At 50.4% G+C, this 16,683-nt stretch overlaps 1 protein-coding gene across 45 annotated transcripts in view; it reads right to left on the bottom strand.

The window, feature by feature from the left end:
* PCBP3 (poly(rC) binding protein 3) overlaps positions 1–16,683 on the bottom strand; it is a 53,139-nt gene that overhangs the window by 10,653 nt on the left and 25,803 nt on the right. For 14 of the 45 annotated variants that reach the window (XM_079311346.1, XM_079311354.1, XM_079311334.1 and 11 more), the window contains 10 exons: positions 16,566–16,589; positions 15,795–15,827; positions 15,157–15,273; positions 14,521–14,652; positions 14,123–14,251; positions 11,727–11,870; positions 9,271–9,312; positions 5,088–5,166; positions 4,149–4,208; positions 926–978 (listed from right to left, as the gene is read on the bottom strand). In XM_079311346.1, the coding sequence (XP_079167472.1) occupies positions 926–978; positions 4,149–4,208; positions 5,088–5,166; positions 9,271–9,312; positions 11,727–11,870; positions 14,123–14,251; positions 14,521–14,652; positions 15,157–15,273; positions 15,795–15,827; positions 16,566–16,589 (813 nt within the window). Of the gene's footprint in view, positions 1–925; positions 979–3,448; positions 3,517–4,148; positions 4,209–5,087; positions 5,167–9,270; positions 9,313–11,726; positions 11,871–14,122; positions 14,252–14,520; positions 14,653–15,156; positions 15,274–15,794; positions 15,828–16,565; positions 16,590–16,683 lie in introns of all 45 variants that reach the window. The other 31 variants (XM_079311350.1, XM_079311359.1, XM_079311330.1 and 28 more) reach the window with 12 other exon arrangements.

Genomic DNA, 16,683 nt, shown 5'->3' with positions numbered 1-16,683 from the left:
CATCTCTCGGGTGGACAGAGGTGTTGGCAAAGGTGCCTGGCAGCTGCTGCTGGAATTGCTGCCCTTCCCTGGCACTGCTGGCAGCTGGTGAACAGCAGGAAGAAAGAGCAATAGCCACGTGACCCCATTCAGAGACTCCTGATGAGGATGGGCTGAAGGTGCTCATCAGTGATGGAGATGGGAACAGAGACCAGATGTCATTCCTCCACTTGCCCTCATCCTGATTTGAGTACAGACTGGGTCTTAATCCATAGAAACCATCCCAGAAGCAAGGAAGGGTCATGTATCCAGGTGCTGGCTGTGTCATGCTCTCCATCCCACCTCCTCCCCGCCCAGCACGCCTCCAGCCTCCTCCTAGCAAATATCCTAGTCCGCCACCCATGTTACCACAAAGCTTCCACCTATCAGACCCTGCAGCTGCCTGCCAGCAGTGCTGAGCTGAGACGCACTGTCCTTCAGACACTCATGTGACACTTTGTGGCATCAGAAATGCCACTTACTTACCTCCTCTTCCCCATCACCCCACCCAGTCACTACCCTTGAGCTGGAACATCATCTCAGACCCACCATGGCCTGATTAAGCAATTAAGAGTTTAATCATGGCTGGCATGGGAGCTCTCTCCATTACCCAGTGCTGTCAACTGGGCATGTTTCATGAGCACTGAGTTCACCTGAAAAGGGAAATGGAGCACTAAGTGTTGTACCTAGGGAAGTCACCAACAGGGTGAAGTCCAACGGGCGCTCTGTACTGCAGGTTGAACCCTAACATGGGTGAGGGAACATAGGGAAGGGGCATCTCTAAATGTATTTAACAAGGCCAAATGGCTGCACCTTATACACAGACACACGTATGTATATATAAACATATATGTGTACACACACATGCACACATGGACATGCCAAGGAAGCACTTGGATTTACTTACATCATTGGGAATGGTGAGTTCATGAGTACTGGCCGGGGGACTGGCATCCAAACCTGGGCAGATGCAAGGGAAAATGGTTAGAGTTGGCAGAGGCAACGCAACAGAGCTCCTCTGCTTTCCCGCAACACTGGCAAGGCTGCATCCTGCTCCGGGCTGGGAGGGGAAGGGGATCACACACTACGGGACAAGGAGGAGGAAGACAATTGCTACCTGACTCTACTGGAGCTGGGTGTCACCTTCCCTGCATCCCATGAGTGCCTCACTTCCCACCCTTCATCCTCCCACTGGGAATAGCTTCAGAGGAGGATGCAAGGTTCCAGCATCAGCAGAGAGGTGGGTGAAACACCTTCCCATACAGCAGCAGAGAGCATGCTGGCTGGGACACACACCAACCCCACAGGAATGCTGTCCATGCACCCTCCAGCCCTCTCTGGATGAAGCAGCATTGAGCTGCTGGGGTGTGACAGCAGCTTGGTGCCCCAAAACTAATGTGTCCCCATGGGATCCGGTGGCATAAGTCCTCAGCAAGTTAAGCCCCACAGACTCTCATTCTGAATTTGAGCCAGACTGCTAAGACATGCAACCTATCTTGACCCAGGACCCTCTTATTCCCAAGTGAAAGCAAGATGAACAGTATGGAGATTTAGATCCTGCCTCTCTCCAAAATTACACAGTGAGGAGCGAAGGCAGCGGCATGCTTCCTCCCATCCTCTCCTGGATCAGGGAGAGCTCTCTGCTCCATAATGGGAATGGCTGGAGCCAGCAGGATACCCTGTGAATGCAGCTCCAGAGGTAAGAGGACACCATGCTGTAGTGCTCTAGGTCAAAGCCTGCCTCTCCCATGGTTTCCTATATTAAATCACCTCAGTGCTGAAGCAGGGATGTCCTATGTCAAATCTGCAAGAAAGAAGCTGTCTGGTGCCTGACAGGAATTTGCAGTAACTGGAAAAAAAAAAACCCTTATCCTTATGATGTAAACCACTGATGAAGGCTTCTAAGAGCAGAAGAGACTGCCAGATCTGTACCCATAGAAAGAGGGTGGTTAAGGAGGTGCAGAATGAAGAAGTGCAAGGAGATTGGAAGTGCAGTGGTCCTGCAAAACAAGACAGCAGTAGCACCCAACTCTTCACTTATTTCCATGGAGGGCCTCAGGACAGAGGAAGAGGAGCTCTGGGTATCTCTGATGTGCTCATGCATGATCTCAGGATGTTGGGAAATGAGGGTGAGGAGGCCCCGGCACTGGTTGTCCAGACTAGCTGTGGCTGTCCCATCCCTGGATGTGTTCGGGGTCAGGGTAGATGGAATTTAGAGCAACCTGGTCTAGTGGAAGGTGTCTATGCCCATGGCAGGAGGGATGAACAAGATGAGCTGTAAGGGCCCTTCCAACCCAAACCATTCTATGATTATGTGACACTGTACTTCCTGTGCTTTCCTGAATGCAGCTTCCCAGCTGCACCTTGCTGACACCTGCCTGCAGGAGGCTTCCGAACCTGATTTTTCACTTGGGAGCACAGGAGAAGAGGAAATGCAGGGAATAAGGATGCAGATCCTCCAGCAGGCAGCCCTCTGCTTTCCTTCACCCCTGCCAGGGGTACTAATGCCAAAACCCACACAAAACATCTCCTGCCCAGGTATTACACCACAGGCAATGCTCAATGCTGACTTTACAGCACACACTTCACCCGGACTGGTTTGTACACTGAGCCTCTTCACAGTTAGGGGCAAGGTGGACTATACCTATCATAGACATGTTCGTCTGGGGACGAAGCCCCTCTCTCTTGGCCATGTTACAAGGCTCAGCTCAGCAGGAGCCTGGGTGTGGCAGAAAATGTCCTCTGAAGGGAGCAGAGCACCAGAGGGGCTGTGAGCAGCACTGAGACATCCAGGGATCTTAGGGAATATAAACTAAGCTCCTCAGACTCATAGGCAGCATCCTCTATCCCACACTCAGACGACATGGATGATGCTGAAAGCCCTTGTGACACCTGGTGCCATGGTACTGCACATCCCTGCATCACACAGCCTTTGAGGAATGGCCACATCCTCCTCCATGATCTGGAGACTGTTCATTTCACCATTCCAGATCCTCCCTCTTTGATAGGTACAAGCAGTCCTTGTACATACAGAGGCGGCAATGAGGGTGTCAGGGCAGGATTAATGCCTTGGGTGACTGCAAAGAGCAAAGGGTCATGCAGAAAACATGGCTGCACAGGTCAGTCTAATGAAATCTGTATTTCTGCAGTCTCCTGTGGTCTATTTGCTCAGCCTATGCTTGCTTTCATAGTTAGTGTTGTCCCTAAACCATTGAGGCATGCATGGGATGGCCATGTGCCCCAGGTCTGGTTCATCCTGCCTGTAAACCTCCAGGTCTCAGGATAGCTTCTCTATGCAATGGTAGAAAACAAAAGACAGATCTCCTTCTCACATAAGGATGAATGTGGTGCATCTGACAGCAAAATTTCTCCAAGGCTACAGCCACGCTTTGGCTCTTCAGAGTCCTGTCCCACTAAAATTGCAACTCACCCTGAATGTCTCGGAGATAGCTAGAGCTGCATGTCATGGCTGTTCCAACTGGCACTGTTCTGCTGTTTCTGAGCAGAGTTTATGCAAAATTAAATGCAGGAATAAGGGTGATGACTCTGGTATCTTCCTGTTGCGCAGACAGCATAGAAGGAGACCTCACCACACCTGAGGGGCAGCACCAATCTCTGTTCTCTGTGCCCAGGAACAGCACCTGAGGGAACAGCTGGAGCTGTGCCAGAGGAGGGTCAGACTGGATATCAGGAAAAGGTTCTTCCCCCAGAGGGTGCTGGGCACTGCCCAGGCTCCCCAGGGAATGGGCACGGCCCCAGGCTGCCAGAGCCCAAGGAACATTTTAACAACACTCAGGGGTGCACAGGGTGGGATTGTTGGGGTGTCTGTGTAGGGCCAGAGGTTGGAGTGGATGATCCTTGTGGGTCCCTTTCAGCTGAGGACATTCTGTGGTTCTATGGCAGTTACACACCAACGTCACAGAGCTAGGCAATAAAGCCAAGGCACTTCTCTTTTGACATGTTGCACCAAGGAGAAGGGTGCTGCCCAATCTCTCCCTGCCCACCAAGACAACCTGCTGTCTTCTCCATTAATATCACGATTCCTCTTAGAGCACAACAATGGCACAGTCCTATTTACTAAATATATTTCAACCAAAGCCTGCTTACTTCCCTCTAGCTTTGTGTTTTACCTGATGACTGGCCCATCAGATTTTGAGCTTCTTCGGAGGAATGTAAGGGCAGCTTTTCTCCTGAAGAGCAAAGAAGAAACAGGTTTAATGCTTTTCCCTTCGAGGAGATAAGCAATGTCACTTCATCTAGGAAGCTCAAAATATGATGAACATACTGTCAGAAAAGTAATTTCCAAGCAGTACTTGAAGTACCTCCATCCCCTGTGCTCTATCTGCTTCCCAGGTCACCGGGAACACGCCGGCCTTGAGGACAAGGCTCAGAACACGCTGGGGCTGGCTGTCCTCCTGTCAGCGCAGCCCCTTCCGGCCACAACTTCTTCCCACTGCGGGGTGCTGTCCTGCCTGGATCAGCACCGCCCCCTGAGGCAGCACCCCTGGCTGGCCCCGAGCCGCTCCGGACGGGAAAGCGCCCACGTCCCCGCCGGGAGAGCGCGGCTGTCCCATCGGGAGAGCGCGACTGTCCCCGCTGGGAGAGCGCGGCTGTCCCATCGGAGAGCGCGACTGTCCCGCCGGGAGAGCGCGGCTGTCCCATCGGGAGAGCGCGACTGTCCTGCCGGGAGAGCGCGGCTGTCCCATCGGGAGAGCGCGACTGTCCCCGCTGGGAGAGCACGGCTGTCCCATCGGGAGAGCGCGACTGTCCCGCCGGGAGAGCGTGGCTGTCCCGCCGGAATTCGGAGCGGCACGGGGCACAGAATGCTGCCTCCTCCGTGGAGGGAGGGACGGTGCTCACGGCTTCTGCTGGGAAAGCCCGGGCTGAGAGCTTGCCTTTGAGCACCGTAACCCCCACAACATCCGTCAAGCCTCTCTTTAACCTCTCCCCGTGGGTATTGCCACTTTTTACTCGCCCTGCTCATTTTCATTAATCAACAAGAGTTTAGAAAGAGAGAGAAACTCTACAGGTAAGAGAAGGATATCTTGAAAGGGCATGTGGGTACGTACCAGGGAAAGCGGGGGTGGTCTGTCCAAGGGGAGTAAAGGGGGTTTGCTGCATAGCCAACTGGTGGAGCTTGGTCAACTGCTGAGGGGTAGGAGGGACATTAGAGCTAAGAAGGTTATTGTCATAGAGTACAACAAGTCACACCGAAAAGCAAGAACAAAATTATAATGGAAGAGGAGGGAAAAAAAGGAAAACACACAGAAAAATAGAAAAAAAAAAACCCTAAAAACCCAAAAAAACCCAACAAACCAGGAAGCCATGGTGAGACATGGCAAAAACATTAGCAGAAAGGACTTGGCCTGGGTATAGTGCAATAAAGCCCAAATCTTTGACAAAAGTGCTTGGTTAGGATTTGAAGTACGATACCAGCAAGAAGCCCATTCTTAGTGTCATTTCAGCTCCTCTGCATCGGTGCAGAGTCAGCTGGTGGGCATCACAGCCGGCTCCCAGGGACCCTCTGTGTGCCACCAGAGCCACATTGTCACCACTTGTCCCCGCAGCACACATTCTTGTGCTGTGCCTCCAATTGGAAGCGCCTCTGGGAGATGGATAAACTGCGTTTCTAAATGCCAGCTCATTAGGAATATGGGGAATTATGGACTTCAGCCATGACCAGTAGGTATTTCAGATCCTTGTATCCCTTGTTGTGCTGGGAAGGTTTTGCTGCCCGGTCAGGAAGCAGTTTTATAGAGATGTGTTTGTTTGTTTGGAATACATTTTGTGCTCGATTTTACTGCTCCAAATTAAAAAAAAACCAAAAAAACCCCAAAAACCCAAAAAAACCCCAAAACAAAACAAAAAAAAACCCAAAAAAAAAAAAAACCCAAACAAACCAAAAAAACAAAAAAGACAGGAAAACAAAAGAAAACAAACCAAACTGGTCTGAAGTCTGACAGTGAGCAGGAAGGAGGCACTTTATCACCTCCCACTTTCACAGGTGCTCAGGGAGTTGTCAGCACAGCATCACCCCCCAAACTCAAACTGCTTGTTTTGCCCATCATCCCTGGCAATGGGGAGGCAGGAGTTATAGTTTAGATGTTTTGGAGGACAACAAGACTCAAACACCTTTTTGCTGCTGCAGCAGGGCTGGGGAGGAAGAGTGGGGAGGTCTGGCTGGCAGTGGTGAGGGGGAAATGCTGGGAAGAGTGAACCCAGGGGGCTGCGCATAATGGAGGGAGGCTGGAGGGAGGCAGAAGGAAGGAGTGAAACACCTGGACAAGTACCCCTGGAATGCCTGTCCTACCTGGAGAAGCATGAGGAGATCCAGCCTCCAGTGCCTCAGGGGAGAGGTCACACCACTCCACAAGAAGAGGTGCCTGCACAGCTCTGTGCTTCTTTATGCTGTCTTTGGCTTATTTTAGCCAAAGGTGTGATATGATGGGTATCTGCCAAAACATGACTGTCTCCAGATAACACTGGGCATACCATTGCTCCTGCAGGGAGCAGGGACAGCAGCATCCACGCTTTTTTAACTTCAGAATTATCCTGTTTTCTGGAGCTGCACCCTGATCCTGGAGTTTCTCGTGACACCTGGTCCCACTGGCAAGACTACACATGAAACCTCTTTGCCTGGTGGGCTCCAGCCATGGCCTGGGACAGAGGTCCTGCTGTGCCAAGTGGGGGAGACCAAAATCCTTTCTAATACTGACCTAGTAGACCTTGTAAACATAGTTTGGATAGTGGTATTTATGCAGCCCCTGCAATTACACCAATAAACAAGCCTGGGAGAGGAGAAGATGGCTGCAACCAGGTGTCGCAGAAAAAGCTGTTACTTCCATCTCTTCTAGCTCATCTTCCATGGTTGAGGGAGGGGATTGTTCTCCTCTGCCCTGGTGACACTGTACCTGAGGTACTGCATCCATCTCTGGGGTCTCCAGCACAGGAAGGAGATGCATCTGTTGGAGTGAGTCCAGAGGAGGTCATGGAGATGCTCCAAGGGGCTGAAGGGACTCCAGGGGAGTGGGAGAGAGACTTTGGACAAGGGCCCGGAGAGACAGGATGGGGGAAATGGCTTCACACTGACAGAGGGCAGGGTTAGATGAGATTCTGGGGAGAGATTCTTCCCTATGAGGGTGGGCAGGCCCTGGCACAGGGTGCCCAGATAAGCTGTGGCTGCCCCTGGATCCCTGGGAGTGTCCCAGTCCAGGCTGGACACTGGGGCTTAGAGCAATCTAGGATAGTGGGAGATGTCCCTGCCCATGGCAGGGGTTTGGAGTGACATTTAAGGAGATTTGGAGTTTTAAGGGCCTTTCCAACCCAACCCATTCTGTGATTCCATGATCCCACAGCTTTTGGGAAGGCAGACGGCTACACATCACATCCCAAACAGCCCAAAACACCCAGTTTTTGCTGAATGCTGAATTCAATGCTGAAGCCCCTCATGAGCCAAACCTTCCCCAGTCCTGGGGTGTTACTCCAGTGGACAAAATCAAGGCAGGAGCACATGCAGGGCATTCAAAATTCTGCCCGCTTTGCAAAAGGCAGACACTAAACACAGACACCTAAAACCTGTCTAAGACACACTAATAGCACATTCTGGACTAGATTCTGCACTGAACTGTTGTTTAAAATGACCAATCATTGAAAGAACACCCCAGGAGTAAGGATGGAGTGAGTAGCCCAGCTTTATTCAGGAAATTTGCTAAGAGTGGGGCAGAGTGCAGCCAGCAAATGTATTTTAATACTGACAATCAGAGGAATATAGGAACAAGGAAAACACTAAGCTGTTGGCACCACTTGCGGAGAAAAACTGGCATAAAAACTGCATTGACCTACCCTAAACACACAGATTATTTACTTATATTCTGCTTATGGAGTAAAAGTGAAGAGTACATAATGGGGAATATTTCTTATTAACCATCACAGCAGGCTGTTCAGAGTACACACATACTGGTGTCACATGGAAAGCCAAAGCCTGGATTCCTCTAATTCAACTGAATCCACTTCTCCTAGGATGAAAATCCAGCCTACAGCTCCCAAATGTTCCCATATGGGGCAGGCATTCATGGTATCAAACAGCCTTACCACCTTCTCAAACATGGAAAGAGTAATTCCACAATTCAGTACCCTATGCACTCACTGGAAAGGGGCATGCTGAGCTGCATCAACCCCTTCCCACGGGTAGAATGGCTGGAGAAGGCTTCCTCCCACTGCCACAAACTCAGCCTCACTGCAGACCCCTGCCTCGCAGCAGGAGGGACCTTCTGCAATGGGACTTGATAGGTACTTTATCCTCTTGGAAACGCATTAAGAAAGTCCCTGATTCTTCCAAGAGCCATGACCACTTTAGAAAGGCTTCTTTGATGAAAGATTCATTGCTTTCCTCAAAGAAATCCTTCAAACAGACTTATTTTCCATTTCCCTTGGTAATTTCAGGTGCACACATCCCAGCTGTTGATCCCTCCTTGTTACCCAACAAAAGTGCTTCCTGACCTCCACAGGCATGGGAGCCCAGAGGATCCTAGCATTAGCAAACCTCAGTCAGAGCAACTCCTGTCTCTGCACCAAGATCCCGAGGTGAAGTGGGAGCTGTCCCCACTCTGCCCTGCCACGGGTGACAGTCACCCACAGCAGTGAGACAGCCACCAAATTCAGGGTGACCACGCTGGTCAGGGGGCCCTCAGCAGGATGAGATCCAGCAGCACACACCTTCCCATCCCTCTGGGAGACATGGTGGTGGGGGAGTTTGTCCAATTTCCACATTACCAAAGGAGCATCCCCTCAGAGAGGCAAATCCCTGTCCAGGCCTCAAGCACAAAACCCCTGGAGCTCTGGCTTCTTCCCACCCAAGCAAGGCACTCAGCAGCTAAATATATGCCCTTAGCTTACCAACATTTTAAAGACAAGGGGAAATAGAAGGGAAAAAAAAAAGTATTATTTTTTCTTTTCTTTTTTCTTCCTGTTTTGATCATTTTGAGGCACAAAATGCATAGAATATGTCTTCTCTCAGAATGAAGGGATAGCACTGAATAATGCAAACAATTTAGCATCAGGCCAAGTCCTCAGAAGTAATAAAGTTTAGTGCTAACAGGTTAAAAGGCTACTCGAGGTGTTACAGATACTACACACAGCCAGTTACTTTGAAAATATGCTATTAATATTATTGGTTAATATTAATATTATGTGAATTAAGAGTAGCATGCAGGTGACAGAGAAGGGTATAAGAAAAATTAGGGTAAAACTCACATCCGGGTGTGGAATAGCATATTGTCCCTGAATTGTATAGGCCTGTAAAGGAAAAAACAAAGATGTTACCCAGGGCTGGCAGGACATGGGGAAAGAACTCCATCCCTCTGCTGAGACCTCCTGTGCCACATTAAATTCCCTGGGGCACCAAATCCTTGGGGCAGGAGGGAAATGTTCCACCTCCCATCCAACCTAGACCATGCTGAGCTACCTGACTTCAAGGGTTCAGGCTGAGTTTGGCTTTTTGAGAAGGAAAGAAACAACTCTTTCTAAGTGCCAGCATTGCATGGAGTAAGAAAATCAGGCTGTGGCTGGTCTTTGCTGTGCAAAAAATAAGGATCAGTGGCGGGGGGGTTGGAAGTGGATGATCTTTAGTGTCCCTTCCAACTCAAACCCTCTGGTGATTCTCTGATAACTACAACCACCTGTGTAGCAGGTGCACAGTGACATCACTGCCCAAGCGTGATCCCAAAAAGCAACCCAGCTCTGTGAGCTCCGTATTTCTAGGTGCACAAGTCCCAGTGGATGCCTTACATCCATCCAGTATATCCAGTGCTTTGCTGGGGCTTTGGAAAGGCATTGAGGTGAGGGCTGCCTGCACTGCAATGCCTTTCACCAGTTGTCATTGATAAATCCATGCAAGTATCTGCCAGGCAAATGGGTTTGTGCATTTTTCCCATCCTTTGTAGCAATCCTTTCTCTTTCTGTTTGTAAATAACTCCAAAATAAGCACCAATGTGGGTAGAGTCAGACACTAGAGTCCAACATTTAGAACTTAACCAGCTAGCAAAATGTATCTCACTGGTTGACACATTATTCAGATGATTATGAAAGAAATGGCAAAAGAGATGGAGAACACTTTGAAAAGGGAGAGTAAAGATTGCCAAGAAAAAATGAAAAGGATAAAACCTTGGAACCTCCTGCAAATTTGCCACATTATTTGCAAAGAGCAAAGTGCTTTGTGTGAAGGAAAGTCCCAAAATCATGGAGGAGGAAAAGGGAAAATGGCTGTGCCCACCAGCATCCCACGACAAAGGGGACATGACAGAGGCTGAAGAGTTGCCCGTCCTGGTGGTTTAATTTGGCTATTGGTTTTTGATTAGAAAAAATGAGTCAAAAAAGGTAATCAAGGGCAGGAAGGTGTCTTGGACAGATGCAACTCAACTCTGACCTTTGAGGGCTGGTCCCTATGTTGCCATTGTTGTCATTGACTGCTACATCCCTCAGCCTGCTGAAGGTCATCCCACCCCAAACACCTGTCACCACTATCATCAGCTGTCCTCTACCCTCCTGCCCCATGCCACCCCTCAGGCAGAGCCACAGGGCTCCCAGCCTTGGGAAGAGCTCTCATTTCTTGCTTTTTACTTCTTCCCGTAATAGCACTTCTGTCCAAGGCACCAACCATTCACAGAAGGAGAACTTCTGCCTCCATCTCACTCTCCCTTTTGAAGAGATCAGTTCACCAGGCAGCTGGACTCAAAGCTCTTTTCCAGGACAGCTACTCAGATGGAGTGATACACTCCTGATCCTGGCAGTGACTAATTCAGCCTGAAATAGCCTGTGCTCTGGGCTTTGCTCCTGGTCTTAGTTGGTCTTTCTATTTATTATGGTTGGAGAGAAATGAAATAACTCATGTGGAGCTGCTCTGGGTGGCACAAGCTGTGGTTTTGTGGTGCTGGCCCTACCTGGCTGCTGGAGTTCTTGGGAAGGTACATCCCCTGCTGGATGTGATGCACCACAGCATGGTGGCAACCACAGGGAGGCCCTCGGTCACAGGTGAGACGAGATGAGGAGATGAGATGGAGAAAGTAAAGGTGCAAGTTCCCTCTCAAGAAACAGCCGAGTGCTCAGTTGCTCTCGTTTCTGCAGATTTTCCTTTGCAGAATAACCTCCAGCTCACCTGTGTGATGGTTATCCTACAAAGGAAAAACCACCCCAAGGCTTGCTCTGGAAATAGCACATGGTGTCTGCAAGGCTGCAGTGTCACTGGGTGTGACACAGTGCAGGCTCTGCCACAGGCTCTGGGGGGAAGTAGCATCCCAAACCAGCCAAGCACCAGGGAGGGGGACATGACCCTTCCATGGGGGCTGCCCTGAGCAGAACAGTAGCTGCGACAAACCCTTCCTACCCTGGATCAATTACAGCTACACAAAGGTATGTTTAACTGGCTGGAGGTGCCAGAGAGCGACAGCCTCTTGTTCATCAATGCTTTTCTAATCCTCTCCTTCTCAACCACTGACAAATTCTGAACTTGGGTCTAGTGAAGCAAATTCCTGCCTTTCTTTTGTGTGACACCTTGACACGGAGCTGACACCCAGGCTGGCCTTTCTTTTCTCCTCATTATTCAGCATGCATTACAGGAGCTAAGCCAAGAGCTTTCAGTCCAGCTGCCATAGCACACAATGGATGGGATGACACCATGCAAGTCAGAAGGCAAGAAACCTGAGTGCACTAACGGGCAGCGGCTGGTGCTGCAGCAAAAGGCTGAGGTTGGCAGTGGAGGCTGCAAGCGGGTCGGCTCTTACCTGACCACCTGCAAAAATGACAGGGGTGGAGGCGGGCTTTGGGCGGTAGGGAATGGTGGCACCTTTTGGTGGGGACTAGGAAAAGGGATAAGGAGAGGGAGAGAGAACATTAGAACAGCTTTCCTGAAACGGCGGCAAAAAGAGTGTTAGAAAGCACCTAATGGAGCACGGCCCCCGGGGCCGTCACAGCAACACCCGGACCAGGCAACACCGCGTTTCTGGACAGGAGCACACGGGGGACAGAGGGGTTTATGGGCAACAAGGACAACCTGGGGCATGGGAGATCCCCTGGCAAGGCATGGGCCCCTAAATGGCCTCCTGGATTTCCGCTGCCTCCCTCAGCTTCCCTCTGCCCTGCACAAACCACATTGCTTGCTCCAGGCTCTGGGAAGCCTCCTCAGAATGCCCTGAGGAGAGCCTCAAGCAGCAAGATGGGGAGGTACAGCCCATCTGAGCCACCTGGCACCATGCTCGAGCTCTTTGGCTGCCCTCATCTTCCTCACCGCTGGAACAGGGTCACCTTCAGGCCTTGGTGTGGTCCATCGCCGACCGAGCTGGGATGTGGGTGCTGCCAGGCACCTGGTCCAGCTGAGAGGTGTCCGTGCACATGGCAGGAGGCTGGAATTAGATGGCCTTTAAGGTCCCTTCCAAACCACAGCATTCTGTGATTCCATGATTCTGTAGTCTTGCTGCTCTCTGTCCCAGGGTAGGTCTGAGCAGGACTGCAGTGACCAAGCTGCTTGTGTGATGCGCTGGTGCTGCTCACTCAGGTTTTCCCTCCTGGCTTTCTCCTGAACAACTTACAGACCATAAGAAACATGAAGGCTTCTTGGGATCAGGAGAGATTTCAGGTCTCCTCCTGCTTCTACCAAAATTAAACAACTCAGTGACTGCTATATAAGGACAGATCTCATGGAAAAGTTCTTTTTTTCCTGTACATTCTTTGGAAGTCTACTTGCAGGCAAGCAGCATTATCTAAATCCTCCTGCTAAGCACCTGTCTGTGGCAAAGCTGATCAAAGAACATCTCCAGCATCCCAAACCTACTTGTTCTTTTATTGCATTACAAATCTTGGAGGGGACGAGCCACGATTATCTGTTTAAGACTGAAAGGTGATACGGAACATCTCTGTAAGACACTAAAGTCAGGGCACTTTCCAGATTTCTGACTGCAAGAAGACTCATGGGGTTTTCTCTTTTCCATGGCTGAGCTATAGAGAGGAACAGCACATCTTGCTTTGTGAGAAAGACTTTTTAACATACAAGGCAAGCATCACCTCAGGCAGCTCTGCTGCAGTCTGTGACCTGGAGTCATCAGGTGACTAAAATTCCTTTGGCAGTAGTGCAGCTGCCTGAGCATCACAGCCAGTAGGGATGGGTAATGTGCCTCCTGGCTATTCCCCCTGAGATATTTTCCCGAGATTTCTCCTGCTGCTGCCAAGCTGAAGATGTTTCCATTTGGCTTTGCTTCACCTTCACCAAGCCTTGCCATCCCCATATGAAGCTTTTCCAGTGGTCCTTCCTCCTGTGAAAGGGCCATGCAGCTAGGCAGAGGGGTCTTACATCGGTCCCTGCTTTGTCTGTTCCTGGGATGCACCAGGAGTGGAATGTGTCACCATCCTGTGTCTCAGGGGCATTTCTCATGGAGCTTCTCCCATCTGAGGAGGCAGATGTGGATGTGGGGCATGTGGCTGAGGTCTTCTCCAGCAACAGCAGTATCTCTCCATGGCAGAGACCTTCCAGCTCTGCTTGTCAGCATTTATCCCAGAAAATGGCACCTTGGACATATAAACATGTGCCCTACAGTCCCTGCTCCTCACCAGTCTTCCTCACTACCATTCCCACTGTGCCTCACTGGAACACAGCCTTATGCTCCCAGTTCCAGCTTCCCCAGTGCAGGGGATACTCTGGCCTTCTCCTCCTCCTCCTGACTGCAGTCCTTGTGAGTCAGAGATCAGGTGCTTGGAGCAGTGGCTACATCCTCTATCTCCTTCCCACGGAATCCTGGGTGCTGCTAGGACACCAGGCCAGGCTGTCCCAGCTTGCTGGCACCTCTCTGCCCTGAAGCCACCCTCTGCTCTGACACAAACCACCTCCTTCAGGGCACCCAACTGGACAGGCTTCCATTGCGGGACTCTAGAAATTACGGACAATGGTGGGGAAAAGACATGGGGTGTGTTTCCAGCGGAGCATCAGGAAATGAGAGTGGTCCAGCAACGCGTGGTGAAGGGGACAAGAGAGACATGCTCCACAGCTCCCAGCGCTCTGATGGGGCCAGCTGGGATTTTTTTTCCATATGTACTTTACCCTCTTTGTTACAGACTGTACCTCCAGCATCACCACACAGATCTGTTTGACACACTGGATAATTGCATCGGGTGTCCCCGAGATCGTCACCGCCCGCTCTGTGGAGTTGGGCAGCATGTCCCCCGCCACTTGGACCTGAGCACCTGTGGACTGGAGACAGAAAGAGAGAGGAAGGAGAAATCCCACAGCTGAACGCCTTCACCAGGAGCCAGCTCCAGCTCTGACGCCGTGCACCTCCCGAGGGCCTGGCATGCGGCATCCTGGGGAATGCTGTTCCCACAGCATCAGCCAGACCGGCCCAGGAATGTGATGCACAGTGCAGAACAGGGATCCCCTTTTCCAAGGAAGCTCCCCCGTGGCCGCGGCTCAGCTCCGAGGAGCTGCACTGAGGTGCAGTAATGAAGCAGAGTCTGCCTTACCTCTCGGATTTCCTTGATCTTGGAGCCGCCCTTGCCAATGAGGGAGCCGCACTGACTCGCCGGCACCACCAGCCGCAGTGTCACTGGAGGTTTGCTGGTAGCGGTGCTGTTGCTCATGGAGTTGGTTATGTCCTTGGGAAGGAAAGGGGCAGCATGTCAGCCCTTGGTTCCCCATCACAGCCACCCCCAGTGCCCAGGTGCCACATCCACACATTCTGTGGTCAGGTGACTAAAGCATTCCCTCTTGAACACTTCCAGGGATGGTGACCACCACTGCCCTGGACAGCCTGTCCCAAGGCCTGACCAAGCTTCTAGTGAGGAAATTTTCCCTAAAATCCAACCCAAACCTGAGGTCATTTCCACTGGTCTTGTCACTTGTTACCTCGGAGAAGAGACCAACCCCCAAATGGCTACACTCTCCTTCCAAGCACTTGCAGAGAGTGAGAAGGCCCCCCTGAGCCTCCTTTTCTTCAGACTGAGTCCCCCAGCTCCCTCAGCTGCTCCCCATCAGACTTGTGCTCCAGATCCACCCTAGTCTGAGACGTGTGAAAGGTTCTGTGCTGAGTCCATGTCCCAGTTAGGCAAATCCAAGCAGGCACTGCTGTCCATAGCCATGGGCTGGCTTACATTTCTCACCTCCTCAAATTTGTAGGCGATCATGGCAAAAGCCTTGAAGATGGCATCGGTGGGGCCAGTGATGGTCACAATCCGCTCAGGGCAGTTCCCCTCCGAAATGTTGATCCTTGCCCCGCTCTGGAAAGAGAAGAGGAGTCCTGGAATAGCCACAGCCAAGCACTCAGGTCAGTTCCCCCCTCTCAGCCTGATACCTGTGCCAGCCTCACAGCATTACATCTAACCTTCCAAACTCCCAGCCCTCCTCTGCATAAATTTCAGCCCTGCTTTATCCCAACCCTCACTAAGTGTTTTATTGCAAAACAAACCCATGGGATCAAGGCAAGTCCAGCTCAATGGGATCATTTCCTGCACAGAGTTTTGCTTGCTGCCCTGAAAGCTCCCTGGGAGCTGCAGGCACAAAGATTGTGGACAAACTCAAAGCATCTTACAACTGACTTAATGTTTCCTTAAATACTTGACTCTGGAAAATGTAATAGGAGTTTGAGTGTGAAGGGAGAAAACTGGTCCAAAGAGCTCTGGGGGCAGCTGGCTTGCTTGTCCTGACTCTGGGAATTACTGCACATATCACACAAGGCAATGTGCAGCTCTGGCCACTCTGCACTCCCTCCTATAAATCATCCACAGAACAAGCTGCTCACCTCCTCACGCATCTTCTTCACAGTCTCTCCCTTCTGAAACAAGAGGGAAAACCAAGCCATTACTGAAAACTTAAGACTTCTACCTTTAAAACAATCGTACCAAAAATGCATCTCCCTAATAAATAGCAATGTATTGCCAAAAACATAGGAGCTATGATGCCTGAAGAGTTGAGCATGTAAATCATCAAATATAGATATACAAATTCACAACTGTGAATCTTGCCAGCATTGGACATGCTGATGGAAAAATAAGGCACAAGCCTACGGGAAAAATGTATTCATGCTGCAAATCTTTGCCACCATAAATCTTTATTTTAAAACCACCCAAAAAATCCTGTATAGCCAGGATTTCCAAACCACTGTGGAAACACCAGAGCACCTCAGGAAGCTCTTCTGCACAAGGTAAATGAACTCCTCTGGCAGCAGAGACAGAGGCTATAGAATTACTTAAAATATAATTTAAATGTATCTGTACAAGATTTTTAGTATCTCTTAGAGAAGTTATTTAATAAAAACACCTGAGCAACATGACTGTGAACTCCCAGCCATCACCCAGTGAAGCAGCTGGGAACAGTTTGGTGCTTGGTGGGGATTTTAGGGAAATGGTCTTTGACCCCTCTGTGGATCTCTCCTCATTTCTGGCTCACAAATGCAGCAACTAGCTCAGGCACCCCACACTTTTCAGGACATCACAGGGAAGATGCAACTATGGCATCTACCGTGCCACAGGTGCAAGAACAGCATCAAAGGTACATTAAAAGGCATCCTTACCTTCCCAATGATGCTTCCAACTTCCTACACAGAGAAAAAGCCAAAAACAGAGGAACTGATATTAGAAAATGCGATGGGAATCCAGCCCAACCCCATAACGAAGTAAAGACCTGCTGGA

This window comes from Erithacus rubecula, assembly GCF_903797595.1.
Source record: "Erithacus rubecula genome assembly, chromosome: 8".
NCBI classification, from domain to species: Eukaryota; Metazoa; Chordata; class Aves; order Passeriformes; family Muscicapidae; genus Erithacus; species Erithacus rubecula.
This window is presented reverse-complemented; position numbering and strand designations above follow the sequence as displayed.